Source organism: Lampetra planeri, chromosome 19, assembly GCF_965212315.1.
Source record: "Lampetra planeri chromosome 19, kcLamPlan1.2.h2, whole genome shotgun sequence".
NCBI classification, from domain to species: Eukaryota; Metazoa; Chordata; class Hyperoartia; order Petromyzontiformes; family Petromyzontidae; genus Lampetra; species Lampetra planeri.
The window spans coordinates 8,577-27,696 of record NC_136125.1 but is presented as its reverse complement, the minus strand read 5'-3'; the positions used below and the strand labels follow the sequence as shown (position 1 = coordinate 27,696).

General features: G+C 49.1%; 1 protein-coding gene across 1 annotated transcript in view; it reads right to left on the bottom strand.

Annotated features, from left to right (window-relative positions):
- LOC144723928 (uncharacterized) overlaps positions 1 to 17,472 on the bottom strand; it is a 30,002-nt gene extending 12,530 nt beyond the window's left edge. The window contains exons 1-3 of the mRNA XM_078602702.1: positions 17,309 to 17,472; positions 7,297 to 7,350; positions 6,690 to 6,799 (exon numbers count right to left, since the gene is read on the bottom strand). Of these exons, the coding sequence (XP_078458828.1) occupies positions 6,690 to 6,799; positions 7,297 to 7,343 (157 nt within the window). The 5' untranslated portion in view covers positions 7,344 to 7,350; positions 17,309 to 17,472. The remainder of the gene's footprint in view (positions 1 to 6,689; positions 6,800 to 7,296; positions 7,351 to 17,308) is intronic.
- Between the last annotated feature and the right edge of the window lie 1,648 nt (positions 17,473 to 19,120).

Here is a 19,120-nt window from a genome sequence, read left to right as displayed (position 1 = left end):
CAGAGTTATTACAATCGCACTACCAAAGCCGCACCACGCTACATTGATGTAACACTGCATCTGTGTGGAACGCTTGCACCCAAAGGCTCGCGCAATCGTGTTCGGGACATTTTCAGTCAACCTCTGCTAGTGTAGAGGGAGAGTTGATGATGGTGGTTATGAAGCAGTTGGTATTCTTAGGCTTCAAGTCTTCCCTGGATGGAAGTGTGCAGGTAACATCAAGACGACCGCACCGCTATAAATTACAGACTTCCAAGTAAATACTCCAGCAACAAGAGGCGAATATGGAGAAGCAGACCACATGTAAAAAACATTTTGCCAACCAGCCCTGGAATATTGTACACACCACAGAACCACCACGTGGAGTCACCTCACCAGGCATGTATCTCCCCCAGAATTATTATACAGCCAGGAAGATATGCACAAGACAACGCCACCGCCCTATTAACTATTTAACTGAGCTACGTAGCTCTTTTTCAGAAGTGACCTGGCTACAAATGATAGCTCAATGAAGTGGCTTATCACGTGGAAATGTATAGCAGCCAAATACTCTAAACCAGTGGTTCTTATCCTGGGGTGCACGTACCCCCTGGGGGTGCGAGATACCCTTTCTGGGGGTGCGAGACATGCCAGATTTCTTTAGAAGGTAACCATCGAAACACAAATTAAGCACGGTCACATAAGCCCAACTACTTTGTTTTATCAAACCTATGTATTTATTAACATTATTTTTTTTTATCGATTGAGAACCAAAAGGGTGCAAGGCTGCAGTAAAAGTTAAGAACCGCTGCTCTAAACGCATGTTTCTAAATGTGGAGGGAAAAACCGGAGGACCAGGAAAAAAATCCACACGACCACGGGGAGAACATGCAAACTCCAAATACACAACAGGCGTCAGGGTCAGAATCAAACCCACGACCTCCTGCATACCAGGCGAGGTTGTATGATCTCGCAACCATGGCACATGCTCTGCGACACCAGCGCACATCTGTCTCTTCCTCCCAGTGATCAAGAGCGCTACCGGTGTCGTCGTGTCACAAGACAGACTCAATTTGCATCTCTTGCAGAGAAGTGCATCACCCAGTTAGAGAATAGCCCACAGAAGCAGATATTATATAACTACTTCTAAGATCCCTGCAATTGAGCTCTGGTCCATATGTAGTGACTGACTCAGAGACACTAAGAGTAGGAGGCACTCTGGTTTATTAACACGCCCTGACAGTAACACTTAGTAACTACGGTTCCCAGTTAGGACAGCTTGGCGACGCCGAGATGGTGAAGACGGAGATGACGGTGAAGACTCCAGCAGCATGACGGGATCCCACTCCTTACGACAGCCCCGAGGGTTCCCTCCCGGGGCCCCTCTTATACTGTCATCGTGGCCTGGCTCCGCCCCCAGCCACGCCCCCTTCTGGAACCTTCCAGCGGGTTATCGATGTGACCCTTCCATAACCTTTCCCCTCGATCAATCTCCGGTTCTTTACGTGGCCTGCTGTCAGTCAGGGCTGCTGTGAACTACAGATCCCCTTCCCTGCCAGCAGTCAGGACTATGCTGCAATGTGACTGTTTCTATGTCACTACACATACAACAGGGGGCAGCAATGTCACACCCACCCTGCTACAGAGCAGCACCACATCTATCACCATCATTAGGGGAAAAAGGTGATCCGATCCCCAACCACCAGGAACAGGATTGCAGATTTTCTGAGCATTTCTGTGAGGTCTTGGGGGAGGGGAAATCCCTCAGGCTGGAAAACATCATGGGGAAAAGTGCGGATAACCCTGCTGAGGCTACAGTGCCTAAAATATTGGCTGGTTGAGGTGCCATCTTTTGAGGAAGTACAGAAGGTGATCCAGAGTCTGAGACCAGGAAAAGCACAGGGCAGAGATGATCTCCCAATCGAAAATCTGAGAAAGGGCAGCATTTGTGCGTAGACTTCCCTACATGACATCATAATAACAGTCTGGACCACAGTCTGGAGACTGGTTCCGCAGGATTGGAAGGATGCCCTGGTGGTCCCTCTCTTTAAGAAGGGGGACCACACAGACTGTAACAACTATGGGGGATCCTCCCTCCTCAGTGTGCCGGGAAAGGTCCTGGCAAGGATCATTCAACATCGCCTTGCCAGGCATGCTGAAGAGAGGCTTGCGGAGCCCCAATGTGATTTCAGGAAAGGGCGGACCTACACAGATGCCAAATTTTACCTCCGTCTGCTACAGCAGAGGTGTAAGGAATTCCAACAGAACCTACATCTTTGCTTTATTGACCTGGTCAAGGCCTATGATACCATCAGTAGGCCTGGGCTCTGGGTTGTTATTCGTGCTTTCGGAGTCCCTGACTCTCTGCTCACAATCATTAAGGACCTTCATGATGGTGAGCAAGCCCAGGTAAAAATACTTGGCCGGGAGTCGGAGCCATTCCTTGTTCACCTTGGGGTGCGACAGGGATGTCCTCCGACTCCCACATTATTTAACATCTATTTTGACCACGTAGTTCGTGAAGCCTTCAAATGCTGTACCGGAGGAATTTCCATCTGGTACAGATACAATGGGAGGCTAATCGATGCCTGGGTGCGGTCAAGCGATGGCTCCCTATTGGTCAACCATTTTATATATGCCGATGATGGTGACTGCGCTGCTCACTCAGGGGAGGAGTTGGAGGCGCTGCTGCTGAACCTGGAGCGTGCCACAAAGAGGTGGGGCCTTACCATCATCCCCACCAAAACTAAGCACCTGCCTGGGTATTGTGTACCGTCAGACACTCCGCCCCCACAACTCCCGATTGGTGATGGGGCAGTTGTGGAGAGAGTGGAGAGTTTTCCATACCTGGGCAGTGTGCTCTTGACTGGCTCCGGTTTGACCGCAGAGGTCTCACTCCGAATCAGCCGAGCAGCATTATTTTTTCATCGGCCGCATAACGTTTTGTGGAAGCTATCTGGTCTGTCTCTCAACACGAAGCTTCGGGTCTTCTCGGCCATGGTCATGTCCTCCCTTCTCTATGCTTGTGAAACGTGGAGCGCGCTGCGCTCGGCATCCGACCAACCAAGTTCAATTCCCGCTCGTGGCCATGACCAGTGACGATTTTCTGAACCGCTCCTGAGCCTCCCCTACGTCGACTCAGCCTCACAGTTATAATTGAGCGTGACGTTGCCAGCCGGTGTACTGTGAGGCAATTCACATGGTAACGTCACGCTCAATTATATTCACATCAACGCGTAAGCAATGGCGGCGGCGTGTGTGTCAGCGTGCGAGTTGTTCTGCGCGAGTATAAAATGTGTGTGAGAATGAGAATGCGCTGTGTGTGAGTGTGTGAGTGTGTGTGAGTGAGCTGTGTGTGTGAGTGAGCCGTGTGAGAGGAGTGAGCCGTGTGAGTGTGAGCCGTGAGAGTGAGCCATGTGAGAGTGAGCCGTGTGAGAGTGAGCCGTGTGTGAGTGAGCCGTGTGTGAGTGACCCGTGTGAGGGTGAGGCGTGTGAGGGTGAGGCGTGTGAGGGTGAGCCGTGTGAGAGTGAGCCGTGTGAGAGTGAGCCGTGTGAGAGTGAGCCGTGTGAGGGTGAGCCGTGTGAGAGTGAGCCGTGTGAGGGTGAGCCGTGTGAGGGTGAGCCGTGTGAGAGTGAGCCGTGTGAGAGTGAGCCGTGTGAGAGTGAGCCGTGTGAGGTTGAGCCGTGTGAGGGTGAGCCGTGTGAGAGTGAGCCGTGTGAGAGTGAGCCGTGTGAGTGTGAGCCTTGTGTGTGAGTGAGCCGTGTGAGTGAGCCGTGTGAGCCGTGTGTGAGTGAGCCGAGTGAGCCGTGTGAGAGTGAGCCGTGTGAGTGTGAGCCGTGAGAGTGAGACTTGTGTGTGAGTGAGCCGTGTGAGCCGTGTGAGCCGTGTGTGAGTGAGCCGTGTGAGAGTGAGCCGTGTGAGAGTGAGCTGTGTGAGAGTGAGCCGTGTGAGAGTGAGCCGTGTGAGAGTGAGCCGTGTGAGAGTGAGCCGTGTGAGAGTGAGCCGTGTGAGGGTGAGCCGTGTGTGAGTGAGCCGTGTGAGAGTGAGCCGTGTGAGAGTGAGCCGTGTGAGAGTGAGCCGTGTGAGAGTGAGCCGTGTGAGAGTGAGCCGTGTGAGAGTGAGCCGTGTGAGAGTGAGCCGTGTGAGGGTGAGCCGTGTGAGAGTGAGCCGTGTGAGAGTGAGCCGTGTGAGAGTGAGCCGTGTGAGTGTGAGCCGTGAGAGTGAGACTTGTGTGTGAGTGAGCCATGTGAGCCGTGTGAGCCGTGTGTGAGTGAGCCGTGTGAGAGTGAGCCGTGTGAGGGTGAGCCGTGTGAGGGTGAGCCGTGTGAGAGTGAGCCGTGTGAGAGTGAGCCGTGTGAGAGTGAGCCGTGTGAGTGTGAGCCGTGAGAGTGAGACTTGTGTGTGAGTGAGCCGTGTGAGCCGTGTGTGAGTGAGCCGTGTGAGAGTGAGCCGTGTGAGAGTGAGCCGTGTGAGAGTGAGCCGTGTGAGAGTGAGCCGTGTGAGAGTGAGCCGTGTGAGAGTGAGCCGTGTGAGAGTGAGCCGTGTGAGAGTGAGCCGTGTGAGAGTGAGCCGTGAGAGTGAGACTTGTGTGTGAGTGAGCCGTGTGAGCCGTGTGAGCCGTGTGTGAGTGAGCCGTGTGAGAGTGAGCCGTGTGAGGGTGAGCCGTGTGAGGGTGAGCCGTGTGAGAGTGAGCCGTGTGAGCCATGTGTGAGTGAGCCGTGTGAGAGTGAGCCGTGTGAGCCGTGTGAGCCGTGTGAGCCGTGTGTGAGGGAGCCGTGTAAGGGTGAGCCGTGTGAGGGTGAGCCGTGTGAGAGTGAGCCGTGTGTGAGTGAGCCGTGTGTGAGTGAGCCGTGTGAGAGTGAGCCGTGTGAGAGTGAGCCGTGTGAGAGTGAGCCGTGTGAGAGTGAGCCGTGTGAGAGTGAGCCGTGTGAGAGTGAGCCGTGTGAGAGTGAGCCGTGTGTGAGTGAGCCGTGTGAGAGTGAGCCGTGTGAGAGTGAGCCGTGTGTGAGTGAGCCGTGTGTGAGTGAGCCGTGTGAGAGTGAGCCGTGTGAGAGTGAGCCGTGTGAGAGTGAGCCGTGTGAAAGTGAGCCGTGTGAGAGTGAGCCGTGTGAGAGTGAGCCGTGTGAGAGTGAGCCGTGTGAGAGTGAGCCGTGTGAGAGTGAGCCGTGTGAGAGTGAGCCGTGTGAGAGTGAGCCGTGTGAGCTGTGTGAGCTGTGTGAGCTGTGTGAGTGAGCCGTGTGTGAGTGAGCCGTGTGTGTGAGTGAGCCGTGTGTGTGAGTGAGCCGTGTGAGAGCGAGCCGTGTGAGAGTGAGCCGTGGGAGAGTGAATGGGCTTTTCCCGGCGGGGGTCTCTGTGCTGCCCTGAGGCAGAGCCGTGCTCTCTCCACTGCTGCTCTGAGGGAGCCCCGTGCTCTCCACTTCTGGCTTGAGGGAGAGCCGCGCTATCTCCACTGCTGATGTGAGGGAGCCAGATGCACTCTCTCCACTGCTGCGCTGAGGCAAAGTTGTGCTCCGTCCACTGCTGCCCTGCGGGAGAGCCGCGCTCTCTCCACTGCTGCCCTGAGAGAGAGCCATGCTCCGTCCACTGTTGCCCTGAGCAAGATGGCCGCCTGAGACGCGCGCTACCGGGGCGCGCTCCCAGTAGTGGCTGGCGGGGCCGTTTGTGTGGCCATTTGTGAGGGGGTCGGGTGAGTTTAACCAGGCAGGATTGTGTGAAAAGCTCACAAATACTTGAAAGATCTGGGCAAAGTCCCATCGGTGAGCTCCTCCGGCAGGCAAGGCTGCAGTGGCTGGGTCATGTAGCCCGCATGCCTAGCTACCGCATGCCTTAACAGCTTTTGTTCGGACGGATAGAGGGCGTGGCACGGACTAGAGAAGAAATGGAGTGATGTGGTACAGGTGGACGTGGAGCTGAGGGAACTTGCCTATGACTGGTATCAACGGTGTCAAGATCGGCCTCTATGGAGGAGGCTTGTGAAGGATGTTACTGGGCAGTTGAAGGCAGTCGCCCTACCGCAACAACAGAGGGCAGAGGAGTGACACTCACAACAACGAGCGAAGCGCTGGGTGGCTAAAACACAGCAAGTTGATACAGTAGGGGACACAGGCGGTGCATCGGCCAGTCATCTCAGTCAGTCGAACCATGGCACCTGGGTCTGCCCCGTGACCTCCGGCCAGCAGGCGTAGAACACTTAATGTGCACATAGCCTGGCACAAGCGTCGTGGTGACGTCACCGCCAATTAGTGGCGAATGGCGATTATTTTTGTTGTTTCCTCAGAGCGTAACGATCGCCGCACGAGTCAAACAGATATTTGTATGCATTCCATCTGGAACTAGACTACAACGTCCCAATTGCTATTATTTTCGCACGGCTATTTATTTAACCCATTATGCTTTTTAATTATGACAGAGGCAAAAAAAAATCACTAAGATGTGAAAATCGCCCATAATAGAGTATTTGTTGGGTTAGATCGCATAAATATAAATGTTGTTAAACCCACCAGGTTTGCCACGTTAACAAACATGGCAATTCGCTATTAGTACAACACTCCGGTGCCTTGGAGAGTAAACCCACAAAATTTACAATTCGAGTACGACGTTTCGCCGGTAATTACAACCAGCATCATCAGCCAGAGTTGTGGAAAAATCCTCCTCCTGTTTCGGTCTTAAATAGAGAATCGCGCTCAATTCCCGAGAGCAGAACCGTTACCGGGCGAATGAATGCGCGCTCCGCAGCTGCCACAGGCGGTGCAGCCGTCGGCGCTGATGGCGTTGCAGTCTCCGCAAAGCCACGCGCACGGCCGCGGAGCAATCTGCAACCTACGGTGTGGGACAAAAGCGTTAAGTCAGAGCGCCGAGTCAATCCACTGCTGAATGAAGGCCTGCACCATTTGCAATCATATGGCGTTTAAATGCAACCGCGTCTCAAGTCACTGGACAAAAACATTGTTAATGGTTACATCGCAGAGAGGCAGCGATTCAGGCACAAGGTCAATATCACGAGAGCAATACCCCGGTTTATGTCGGGGATACATTACTGAAAGGTGCGATGACAGATATTGAAAAGACGTCAATCAAAGCAATTTACAGGGCAAGTGGAGGCGAAAGTCGAGGCGATAGATACGAGAGAGGAAGGATGATGCTGTCAGCAACGTGTGGGTTGAGGCGACGCAAATCAGGCAATTGTTTTAAAAAAGTGAAATGATGTAAAAAGGGGGAGACTTAAATCAGGGTATTGGAGTTGGGTAGAGAGACATAACATTCACCAAACGGAGCCAAGTGCATGTGCAGTGCTGAGCGAGGCCTGTGAGCCGTACCGTGAGATGTGGCGATGCACAGCTCTGCTGCACTCTTGGGCATCCATGGCCGTCCTGCACAGAGCACCAACACGAGCAACGCTCCTTACACTGCCGAGTAGCATCACAGTGAAGTGTTAATTCCACGTAGATTCACAAAAATAAATCATCCCTTGTTCATACACTGTGGGATCATGCATGTCATCCTCACGCCGGCCACAGGATTTCTAGACCATACTTTACCGCGTTGGTCAGTGCAGGTAGCCGAATGGGGAGGTTGAGCCGCTTCAAGCATTACTCACCATTGATATTAGCCGTGGCAAGGATATGCAACTCAAGTGGGTGGGTTCGGAGCACTGTAAGATCACCACTGCACCACCACTCCACCCCAGATAAGTTACAGCAATACCCCGTTTTATGTCTCCCACTTTTACGTAATTTTGCAAATACGCTGTCACTTTATTAACACCGCGACCTGATTAGTGTCACCTCAACCCCACACTTACGTCACTGACATCGTCCATCCTTTCTCCATACCTCACAACCCATACGGTTTACCCATGTAATGATAACTGACGCATTTGTCTTGAGATGGTTTCTTTATTTAAGGAACCACGTGCTCACACTTGGACAGGCAGAGACCCCACTGCAACAGCCAAGTCTCCTGCGCATCTCCCTTACATACAGTCCCGAGGCCACGCCCCCAATCCCGAACCTTCTCACTGGTTTTAGACCGCTCGCTCTACCAGCAGACTCGACCGTCCTCTTCCGTTACCTGGCCACACTCCTATTCTCAATCATTCCCGTAGCCACCAGTCTATTTGTACTGCAGGCCAACTCCCCTGTCATTACCTCCCGTAGCCACTAGTCCACTCACACATTAGGTTGACTCTACTGTTATTACACTCGTATTTTTGTACAGGGAAATTTAGTTTTCAGGTCCATACGGTGTACAGTCGATTCAAAACGGCCAAAAAAATTGTCTATTTGTTTGTGTTTGTCCCTTGTGATGGAACTTTGTAACATGAACGTTGAGATTTATAAGGGCACCGGGTGACCAACAATGTCTGAATTGGTCTGTAATAAGGTGGCCTCTGATAAGGGGTTGACAGGTATGTTTCTCGTAAGCGTCACCTCGGCCTTCATCTCCACCTACCCTGTAAATCGCTTTGATGTCGTTTCGATATTTGTCATAGCACCTTTCAGGAACGCATCCCCGATGTAAACCGGGGTATTACTGCTGTCTATAGGCAGACCAGAGGAACGTTTATTTAGTTATCACAATAATGGAGCAAGCTTGCATTTGTTACTCTGTTTTGTCTGTCCAGAATATAAAACAATTAAAAGCCCATTCTTTGATCGCCTAACATTTGTGAAAGATTATTCAATTACTCGCGGAAAGTACCCAGCGTTGCATTGGGTCTTAAAATAATTCAAAACTACTCTTAAAAATCTAACAGCAGTGACTGTGGTGGTACATGCTATGATTACAGCAGTGCATACTGTGGTGGTACCTGCTTTCACTGCAGCAGTGCATACTGTGGTGGTACTTGCTACATCTAGCGACTGTATAGTAGTGATAACTGCACGCATCGGGATGGGGGAGACATCACACAGTGAAGATTTTTACAGCATTTTTAACGCGAAAGAAAACGTCCCCCCCCCCACCTACGTGACTTTACCGAAAGAACCAAAGAGTATGGACCCTTGCAGTCACGAAAACTTAAAATCTAGAATGAACCACCTCTACGGGAAGGGATTCCACTTATCTGTGAGCTTTTAACAGACAACGGGACAAGAAATCACAGCTAATCGAGTCGCTAACCTTCTTCAAGAGATGCCGCGACAACAAGGTAATACCTATCGCATTTACACTCACATCTGCTGCTGTCACTTCACCGAAAGTTAAACGGATTATATTTAAAGCTAGCCTATCACTAATCTCAGAGAGAATAAGATTGCTCCGATTTGAACTCGATAATTTAGACAAGATTCTCTTACAATCACACTTAACATTAACGGAAAAAATGTCCACGTCTGATTAGGACCGTCTAGATAACATGACTGTCTCCTCTGCTAATTCAATGTCAACCAAATGCAAAGCCAACTTGATTGCTAAATTCAACCTCGTCAAAAAAGACTCCAGACCCACAGTTATAAAAGTTAGATGTTAATAAGACTGTCATCAATCAGAGTAGCATCCCAATTTCTGACAACCTAAAATCGGTACTAGCCAAAGGGTTGAATTTTGCTGTCATCCCCAAACATATCCCAGTGGATGATATAATTTCCCAGGAGGATGTGGCCCTAAAAGGCTTGGGACACATCCCGACAGATGTTGGTAGAGCTGAAATTGCTACCACCCTTAAAAATGCTAAGAAACTCGTTAGTAACATCAGCAAAGACCAGCGCTTGGAACTCGCAAAATTGAAAAAGAGCGATGACATAGTCATCCTCTCAGCCGGCAAGGGCAATGCTACTGTCATCATGGATAAAACCACATACAACAACAAAATCCAGGACCTTCTTATTGATAGTAGCTACTCCAAAATCAACAAAAAAAGTCCCACTTACAGCCCGACCTCTCTAATCGATCCAGCTAAACGGCTTTCCCTAAACCTTCTGCTGCCAGACCACCCAGATTCTATGGTCGTCCTAAGATCCATAAAGAAGGCACACCACTTCGACCGATCGTTTCCACTATCAACTCACCAACCTACAAGCTGGCCCGTTTTCTGTCTGATACATTGCTTCCATTCACTGGCAATACTACCTGAGCAGCACATAATTCAGCTCACCTTGTCTCTCTAATCAAGGGCATTTAATTGACCCCAGATGATCTTCTCGTTAGCTTTGATGTGGTTTCTGTGTTCACCAAGTTTCCAGTGCCTGACACCTTAGCAATAATTGAAGATTTAGTCCAACATGGACTGAACCCTTATGTTCCTATTCTGGTTAGGCACTGCCTGACCAACACGTACTTCACCTAGAATGGTACTTTCTACAAACAAAATGAAGATACACCCATGGGTCCCCCATTATCTCCAGTGATAGCGAATGTTTTCATGGAGAAATCTGAAACAGATACCATCCAGACATCCACCCTACGTCCTTCCTTGTGGAAGAGATATGTTGATGACACTAGTCATTTGGCCACATGGCCTTCCAGCCATTGAACCGATTTCTCAACCACATTAATTCCATACACCCATCCATCAAATTCACCATGGGAGTGGAGGATGGTAAGCTACCATTCCTGGATGTTTTGTTTAAGAGACCTGATGGCTCTTTGGGATGCTGTCTACAGGAAAGCCACCCACACAGATTCCTATCTGAAACCTGATTCCCACCACCATCTGGCAGAGAAGAATTCCCTCATCAAAACACTACACCATAGGGCCCACTGAATTTCTGACCAACACCACCTAGCCAGTGAACTGGAACACATAGACCAGGCCCTTAAGATGAATGGATATTCGGACCGTATTATCCGCAAAGCGGTTTCTCCAACCATGGACAAACAACCCCCTGAGATGCCGATCAAAACCATCACGTTACCATACATAGCAGGCGTTACCAAAAAGATTGCCAAAATCTTAAACACAAAATTCAAGTCCAATTCAGTACAGTACACAAAATCCGTGATCTAATCCCATCTGTGAAGGATGCAATTCCTGACTTGCAATACCCTGGAGTCTAGAAACTAAGTTGCCTCTGTGGTGATTGCTACATTGGGGAAACGAAACGTCATGTTTCTGACCGGATCTGCAAGCATAAGTCAGATCTGAAACACGGCAGAACTAATTCCTCCACCGTTGCTGATCATTCTTATAATGCTGTGGGCTCTCATGATATTATTTTCTCCGAGACCAAGGTGCTCTGCAAGCAGTCTGGCTACCATCAAAGATTTGTTCATGATGCCATCCAGATATATAAACATAGACATAACTTCAACCGAGAAGATGGATACAAATTGAGCAATCATTGGAAAGATGTTATTAACCAAGTAAAATTTACTGGTTCATAGTTGTTCCATATTATTTACTGGGTTACTAGTCTATTTCGCCGAGTTAATTATATCCTCAACGTTCAGCAGTGCAGCTATTTTGTTTTGAGCTCCAGCATCTGTCTTGACGGCAATCGTGTAGCCGTTTTGCTCTCCTCTTCTCATCTGACACCGCATCAGGTTACTTACAGCCGCGCCCACTTCCCCCCCCCTCTGCCCAGTCTCATGTTCCCAGTCATTAATCGCACACGCAACGCTCCCCCTCTCCTCATTCCCCCCCCACCGCCCTCTCTGACTTATATAAACCCTCTTAACTCCGGCATCTCTCCCACTTCAGTAAAAACATTCTTGCTGTGGTTGTCACACCTGATGATGATTGCTTGTGTTGCAATCGAAACGTCGTGATTTATTCATTTTTTTTCACCTACGTGACTTTACTGAAAGATGTTTCTATTGTGCAACGTTGTAGAAAGTTGGTGCATTTTTGTTTTCCAAAGGTCAACTCATTTAAGTACAGTAAGGAAGAAGGCAAGGTGGAAATATTGAAAATGCGGAGTGACATCAGGAATGTCACTGTATGGTGCCGGCCCGGGAGGGTCGTAGCGTGCGATGTTCCTACGTCACGGACAGCACTGCTGTGTAATGCCGGTTGTACTATAGCACGGCGTGCGATGCACCGTCATCGCGTATACTTAAGTCCTTTATTTGTCATAACGGTATGTATAATACAGTGAAACTGCTCTCTTATCTTCATTATTATTTGTGATCAACCAATGTCTGCAGCCAGGATCAATTGATGACAATCGTATTACCTGCAAATATTTAACAGATGAGGATGCGTTGCACCGTTAATTTACTTCTGTCAGTTAAGCCATTGGTTATTAATCTTGATTTGAAGCTTTCGTGACTGCAGGAATCCATACTCTTTGGTTCTTTCGGTAAAGTCACGTAGGTATAAAATAAAATAAATCACGACGTTTCGGGCGCAACACAAGCGTCCGTCATCAGGTGGGAAAGCGTTGTCCGCTGCTGCAGACTATGCTTTCCCACCTAATAACAGACGCTTGTGTTGCGCCCGAAACGTCGTGATTTATTTTATTTTATACCTACGTAACTTTACCGAAAGAACCAAAGAGTAATGGTTACTACTTTATACATTATCGAGAAAAATTGGGTTTTCATCCCGTGTTCAGGAACCACAACACCCATTTATAACATTGCGCCTATGGTAACATAGGGTCCGAAAAATCACGACCACATTTACGCGGGGGTTTCCAGGGACACGCTGTGTCATAAACACGGCCACCGCCTGTAGTACTTTCAGTTCGATGATGATACAATTCACGAAAAAAATGTACATGAATGGCAAACTCAGAACTTTCTGGCAATCTTGGAATTTTACAGCGATATCGGAGTTTTACGGCAATCTCTCGAATATATAATTACCCAGCTTCTCAGACGTTACGAGTCTAGACCAGTGGTTCTTAACCTTGTTGGAGGTACTGAACCCCACCAGTTTCATATGCGCATTCACCGAACCCTTCTTAATTGGAAAAATAAAATAAGATTTTTTCAAATTCAAAACATAGGTATATGTTTTACTGGTGCACAAAATGAACCGTGCATCAACATCACTGTGTTCAAAGACCAAAACCAGCATGATTTTCACACAAAAACAAAATAATGAATACTTACTGCAAATCAGTGTGACTTCTGCTGTTGCCTTTCAGAGACCAGTTCAGAAATGCGCGGCTTCACCTTGGCAAGTGCCACTCTCATGTCATTTTCGCAATAAAGTCTGTTCCTTTTCTTCGTTTTTATGTCCAGCATCCTCGAAAAGGATTGCTCGCAAAGATATGTTGTAATAAACGGTATGAAAATCTCCAGGGCTTTCTTAGCAATAACAGGGTACGTTACCATTTGTTGACACCAAAACGTTGAGAGCGTTGTTGTTCTGAAGAGTTGCTGTTGAACCTGGCTCTGCTGAATTTCAATGATTTCGTCAAGGTATTCATCATTGACATCTGCTGTCTCAACACTAAACGTGAACGGCTGTCTCACCCATGCTGGATATGACTCTCTTGTAGGGAAGTATCCGTCGAGAGACTTTGCAAGCTCATCTAAGTGCGTGGCAATTGCTTGCTTCAGTTCCGCGGGTACAGAAATGTCTCCGATTCCAGATACATCTTCGATCTTACATAGTCGTCCAGCAGGGGAAAGTTTGCGAAGTTATCGTTCTCTGTTCGTCATTTCCATAAAAGCCTTCAGGTTTTCTTCCGCTTCAATGATGTTGACTCCACCGCCCTGCATCTGCTGATTGAGAGCTGCGAAGATATCAGCTATGCACGCTAAAATTAGAATGCACTCAGAATTTTTGAAGCAATCTGCATGACAATGTTAGTGCTCTTGCAAAAACAGGGCTAATTCCACACGCATGGCATAAACACGATTCAGCACCTGTCCCCGGGATAACCATCGAACGTTATAATGGTACAGAAGTACCTCGAATTCAGAGCCCATTTCTTTACACAGCTCACTGAAGATGCAGTGCCTCAGAGCACTATTTCGCATGTTGACTCCACCGCCCTGCATCTGCTGATTGAGATGATTGAGAGCTGCGAAGATATCAGCTATGTACGCTAAAATTAGAATGCACTCAGAATTTTTGAAGCAATCTGCATGACAATGTTAGTGCTCTTGCAAAAACAGGGCTAATTCCACACGCATGGCATAAACACGATTCAGCACCTGTCCCCGGGATAACCACCGAACGTTATAATGGTACAGAAGTACCTCGAATTCAGAGCCCATTTCTTTACACAGCTCACTGAAGATGCAGTGCCTCAGAGCACTATTTCGCACATAGTTCACGCATTCCACTACAATTTGTAATACTTCTGTCAGTTTTGGAGGCAAGGTTTTTGTTGCCAATGCATGCCTGTGCAGAATACAATGCATAACAATGATGTGTGGTGCATCGGCTTTCACTAGCGCACCAAAACCAGACTTTCTTCCCAGCATGACCGGAGCTCCGTCCGAACAAACTGCAGAAACCATATCCCACGAAAGATTGTTGTCTTTGAAGAAGTCATCCACAAGTTTCTTCACATCGGCTGCGCCTTAGTTGTTTTAAGAGGCTTAAAAAATAAAAAAAATCTTCCTTTATCACGTCGTCTTTCACATAGCGCACGAATACAGCAAGCTGGCTTAGATTGGAAACGTCTGTGGTCTCGTCGAGTTTGAGGCTGAATTTTGCCGGGCTTGAAATCAGATCTGCAACTACTTGAGCCAAGATGTCTTTGCTCATGTCCTCTATTCTGTCGCTGATGGTGTCATTTGAAAGAGGAATTTGGGATAACTTAACTTCAGCCGCTTTTCCCAACATGATATTCGCCACCTTCAACACAGCTGGTTTTATGAGTGTTTCACCAATGGTGTGTGGTTTGCCCTGCTTTGCGATCAGGTAAGCAACTTCGTACGATGCTGTGAGGATCGGTTTGTTAATGGGTACAAAGCCGAGAACAGGCAGAGTAGCCTTTTCATCGAATCTGACTCTCTTCACCTTGAATTCAGCGAGCGTTGTGTTCTTGTATTCCCCATCTCCATGCAGCTTAAGGAAGTGTTCCCTTAGTTTTGCCGGTGCTAGACTAGAATTGCTCAACTTGGCATTGCAAATCATGCAGTTAGGACGCCGACTCCCATCACGTTCCGTTATACATGTGAATCCATATTGTACATATTCGTCTGACCACTTTCTTTTTTTGCTCGACATAGTTAGTATGAAGGGATTAAAATCTTAAGAAAGAAATCACACGACGTACCATCACGACAGTCACAAGTCGACTACCGAGCGCACCAAATTCCCTGCAGCACAGATAGGCCAAACGATGTAGCGTGATCACTTGCAGCCAATGATGGCCAAACCGGACGTGTCATCATGAATCATATGAGTCGGGTGTGTGTCTTAACCTCCGCCGAACCCCTGAGACTGACTCACCGAACCCCTGGGGTTCGATCGAACCCAGGTTAAGAACCACTGGTCTAGACGAATAAAAAATTAACCCGTAAAAACTAAGTTTTTCACTATAAATCCTTTATATGCATGGCGGCTAGAGTCATCTCGTCCTCTGGCTTGAGATGGCTGCCACCTATGGGTCAGATGATTGCCTGCCACCATTAAGCAATTGGTAATTAAATATAATTAAATTTTTCCTAAAAAGTGTAAAATTTTGGAAAAACATTTTCACGAAAATAAATTGTCACGCACAACGAGTCTGTGTGCAAAATGTCAGCTCGATTGGATCACGGGAAGTGGGTTTAAAAACGACCGAAAGATTTGCACGGTCGTAAGCGCGCAAGCAAGCAAGTGAACTTAATATGAAGGATTTAAAAACGGGCAGCTTCTACACTTCAAAATCAGTGGCGTTTACCCACTTCCAGCTGAGCTCAGCCATCTCTATGTCTTGTAAACAAGACCATCATTGCTCCGTGGTGGCGAGATGTTTACTACCTCGCCGGGTATACAGGAGGTCGTGGGTTCAATCCCAACCCCTGTATATTTGGAATTTACATGTCTCTCTTCCCGTAGCCGTGTGGATTGTTCTCCGGGTTTTCCCTCCACATTATGAAACATGCGTTTCATGTATTTGGCTGCCTGTAAATTTCCACGCGATAAACCACTTAATTGAGCTAGCATGTGACTAGGTAGCTTCTGTAAAAGAGCTGTACAGCTCAGTGGGCCTTACCTGGTAAAAAAAAATCTTTATATTTGCTCCTACAAATATGATGAACCGTTTTCCTGCTGAAGAGTCTACAAAAGCTCAGATACAGTGGACAATGAATTCATGAACCAGTTCAACCATTATGGACTTCCACCTCACTTGCTCAAACTGAAGGTTGGCCTCCTGCACTATGCTCCTTCGGGATTTCGATGCAAGCAATGGCCACTGCAATGGGATATGCTACATCATCTGGACAAGGAACAAATCACATTATCATCGAAGGCGTGGTTGCAAGTGGACTATAGAGGAGTCTCGAATATAGAAGTGACAGGAGTCGTGTATACAAGTTAATGACTGCTCCACACGCAGACTGTGGGGCAGTGCTGTTAGCGAGTAGCACTTATGAACGCGCAGGCGGGGGTGGGTGGCCAGCACCACGCCCGGCCGCCTTTGTCTCCCTAGTGGCGATGTTTACTATACACCGCACCAGGTCCTCATTTGAGGCCGAGTCGACAGTTCAATACACATACTGCACACACGAATCACTCACTCACACGCTCTCCAAGTGTCACACGCATGCACCTCTTGCACACTACCACGTCACTTCACTCGCATATCACAGCAGGTACACACACCACTTACAATCACTTAATACCCGTTACACACCCCGCTTAACAGCCACCATTCGCCACTTGAGTGGCGTTGACGTCACTGCAGAACTTGTGCCAGGCTAGGTGCACGTTGCGGCCACGTGAAAAGTGTGGAAGGCTCACTGGCGGGTCGCGGGAAACCCGCCAGGTACTATGGGTCGACTCAAGGCGACTGGCGCAACAGCAACTCCTGTTCGCTACGAAGTGGCGGTGACGTTACCACAGCGCATGTACCGGGCTATGTGGAAGAGACAAGATCCCCTGTGTAGCTTTAACAGGCTGTTGGGGCGGTCGTGTTAGCGAGTAGCACCGATCAAGGCTGGCACGGCAAACGAGGGGGTGGGTGGCCAACACCACGCCCGGCCGCCTTTGTATCTGTAGTGGCGATGTTTACACACCGCAGCAGGTACTCATTTGAGGCTGAGTCGACCTCGGGGAGGCCCAGGACCGGCTCAGATAATCGTCACTGGTTGTGGTCGTGAGCGGGAATCGAACTCGGTTCGCCGGGTTCATAACGCGCAAGCCGTTACACTACCCTCCCCCACTGAGGAAAAGACACAAACACACACACCCACGTTACAAAACCTTTCATTTATGTTAGACTAATCCTTATATTAACTTTAAATATTACATCTCAGCGAATTAAATTCACTTACGATCTTCGTTTCCGGTGATGTCGCCGTTCCTGCGGCGAGGCCCGTGAGACGAGGCGTCGCCTAGACCTTAAGGCCTCAGGTCTTTCATTGTTAACGCAACAGATGCACTCGCTGCCAATCAGCTCTTCCCGCGGTCGTATCGCGTGCGCGGTCACGTGTCTCGCGCCGCGGGGCGTGGCCTCCAGCACTCTGTGTCACTCAGTATCACTCAGTGTCACACAGATTTGCCAAAAATGATTTTTATGGATGAACAAGGCCCAAAGTAGATTTGCTTTTGCATCAAGTTATCTTAGATTACATATTAAATTTATGTCACAATGGTGGGTCCTGTATGGCACATCCAGTGCAAACGAAGAGCAGAATCCACTGCAGGATCAAGGACTGAGCTATGTAGCTCTTTTTCAGAAGCGACCTGGCCACATATGATAGCGCAACGATGTGGCTTATCATGTGGAAATGTATAACAGCCACATACTATAAACGCATGTTTCTAAATATAGAGGGAAACCCTGAAAAACCCGGAGAAAAATCAATGCAACCACTCATACAAATATACAGACGTCAGGGTCGCGATCTAACCCACGACCTCCTGTATACCAGAGGTCGCAACCGGGTACCCGATACCCGTACCCTACCCGATACCCGGCTACCCGTACCCGACCGGGTAGGGGTACCCGTTTGCGACCCTGGTGCGGCCGGGTAAGGGTACGGGTAGACCGGGAGTCACTGGTGAGTAACCGTTTGTCACTCATTTCCCAACGTCTTGTCTCTTCTCACAATTCAAGTTCCTAGAATCAACCCACCCGCGCCTGCAACATGGCTTCATCCCAGAGGTCGCAATCAGGTACCCGATACCCGTACCCTACCCGTACCCGGCCGGGTACGGGTAAGGAATCAAAACCCGTTTGCGACCTCTGCTGTATACCAGGCGAGATAGTTAACATATCCCCATCGTGGCGACGTCAACATAGTACTTGTGTTGAGTAGTTCCGACGGACGTACTCGGAGACGGAGGTAAGTTAAGGGTTTTCGCCAGGGTTTATTAAAGTTGTTACAATATTACACAGGGTACACAACTCCCAGGGGCTAGTGGTCCTACTCTGAGTCCGGGTCCCTGCCGGCTAGCTCTGGTCTCTCTCTCTCGTGTCGGATCGTGGACTCTGCCGACTCCACCGACCGGAGAGAGAAGCACCTCTATGGCTACCACCGGCTTCTCCCCAGACTCCCTATTCGATCCCTCTCTCTACCCCTGGTTCCCTCTTCACCCTGTTTACTCTACCCGTTCCCACAGTGACCCCGCTTACGTCACGAGGTATCCTTTAAGTACCCTAGGAGACGTGACGTCATGTGCACTGTCCAGCGCGCGTGACCCCACGTCCCGTGACGTCATCGCACTGGACAGCGCACACGACGCCACTACTCTCCTCTACTCCTCTACACTTGTTCCATGCTAGGTGCACTTTGAGGCCACGTGAAGTGTCAAAGGCCCACTGGCAGGTCACGGAACAGACCAGGTGACATGGGTTGACTTACTGAGAGACTGGCAGATGAACCGCCTGTGCTCCTCACTGTGCCAATTTTCTGCGCTTTAGCCACCCGGTGCTCTGCTGCACATTGCTGTGAGCGTTGCTCCTCTGCTCTCTCGTAAGTTGCTGGAGGGCGACTGCCTCAAGCTCCCCAGAAGGGTCCTTCACAAGCCTCCTCCACAGAGACCGATCTTGTCATCAGCAAGTCCAGTCAGCTCTACATCTTTCTGGACCACAATCGTCTATCTCTTCTCTATCCCGTGTCGTGCCCGTTTAACCCCCTCTA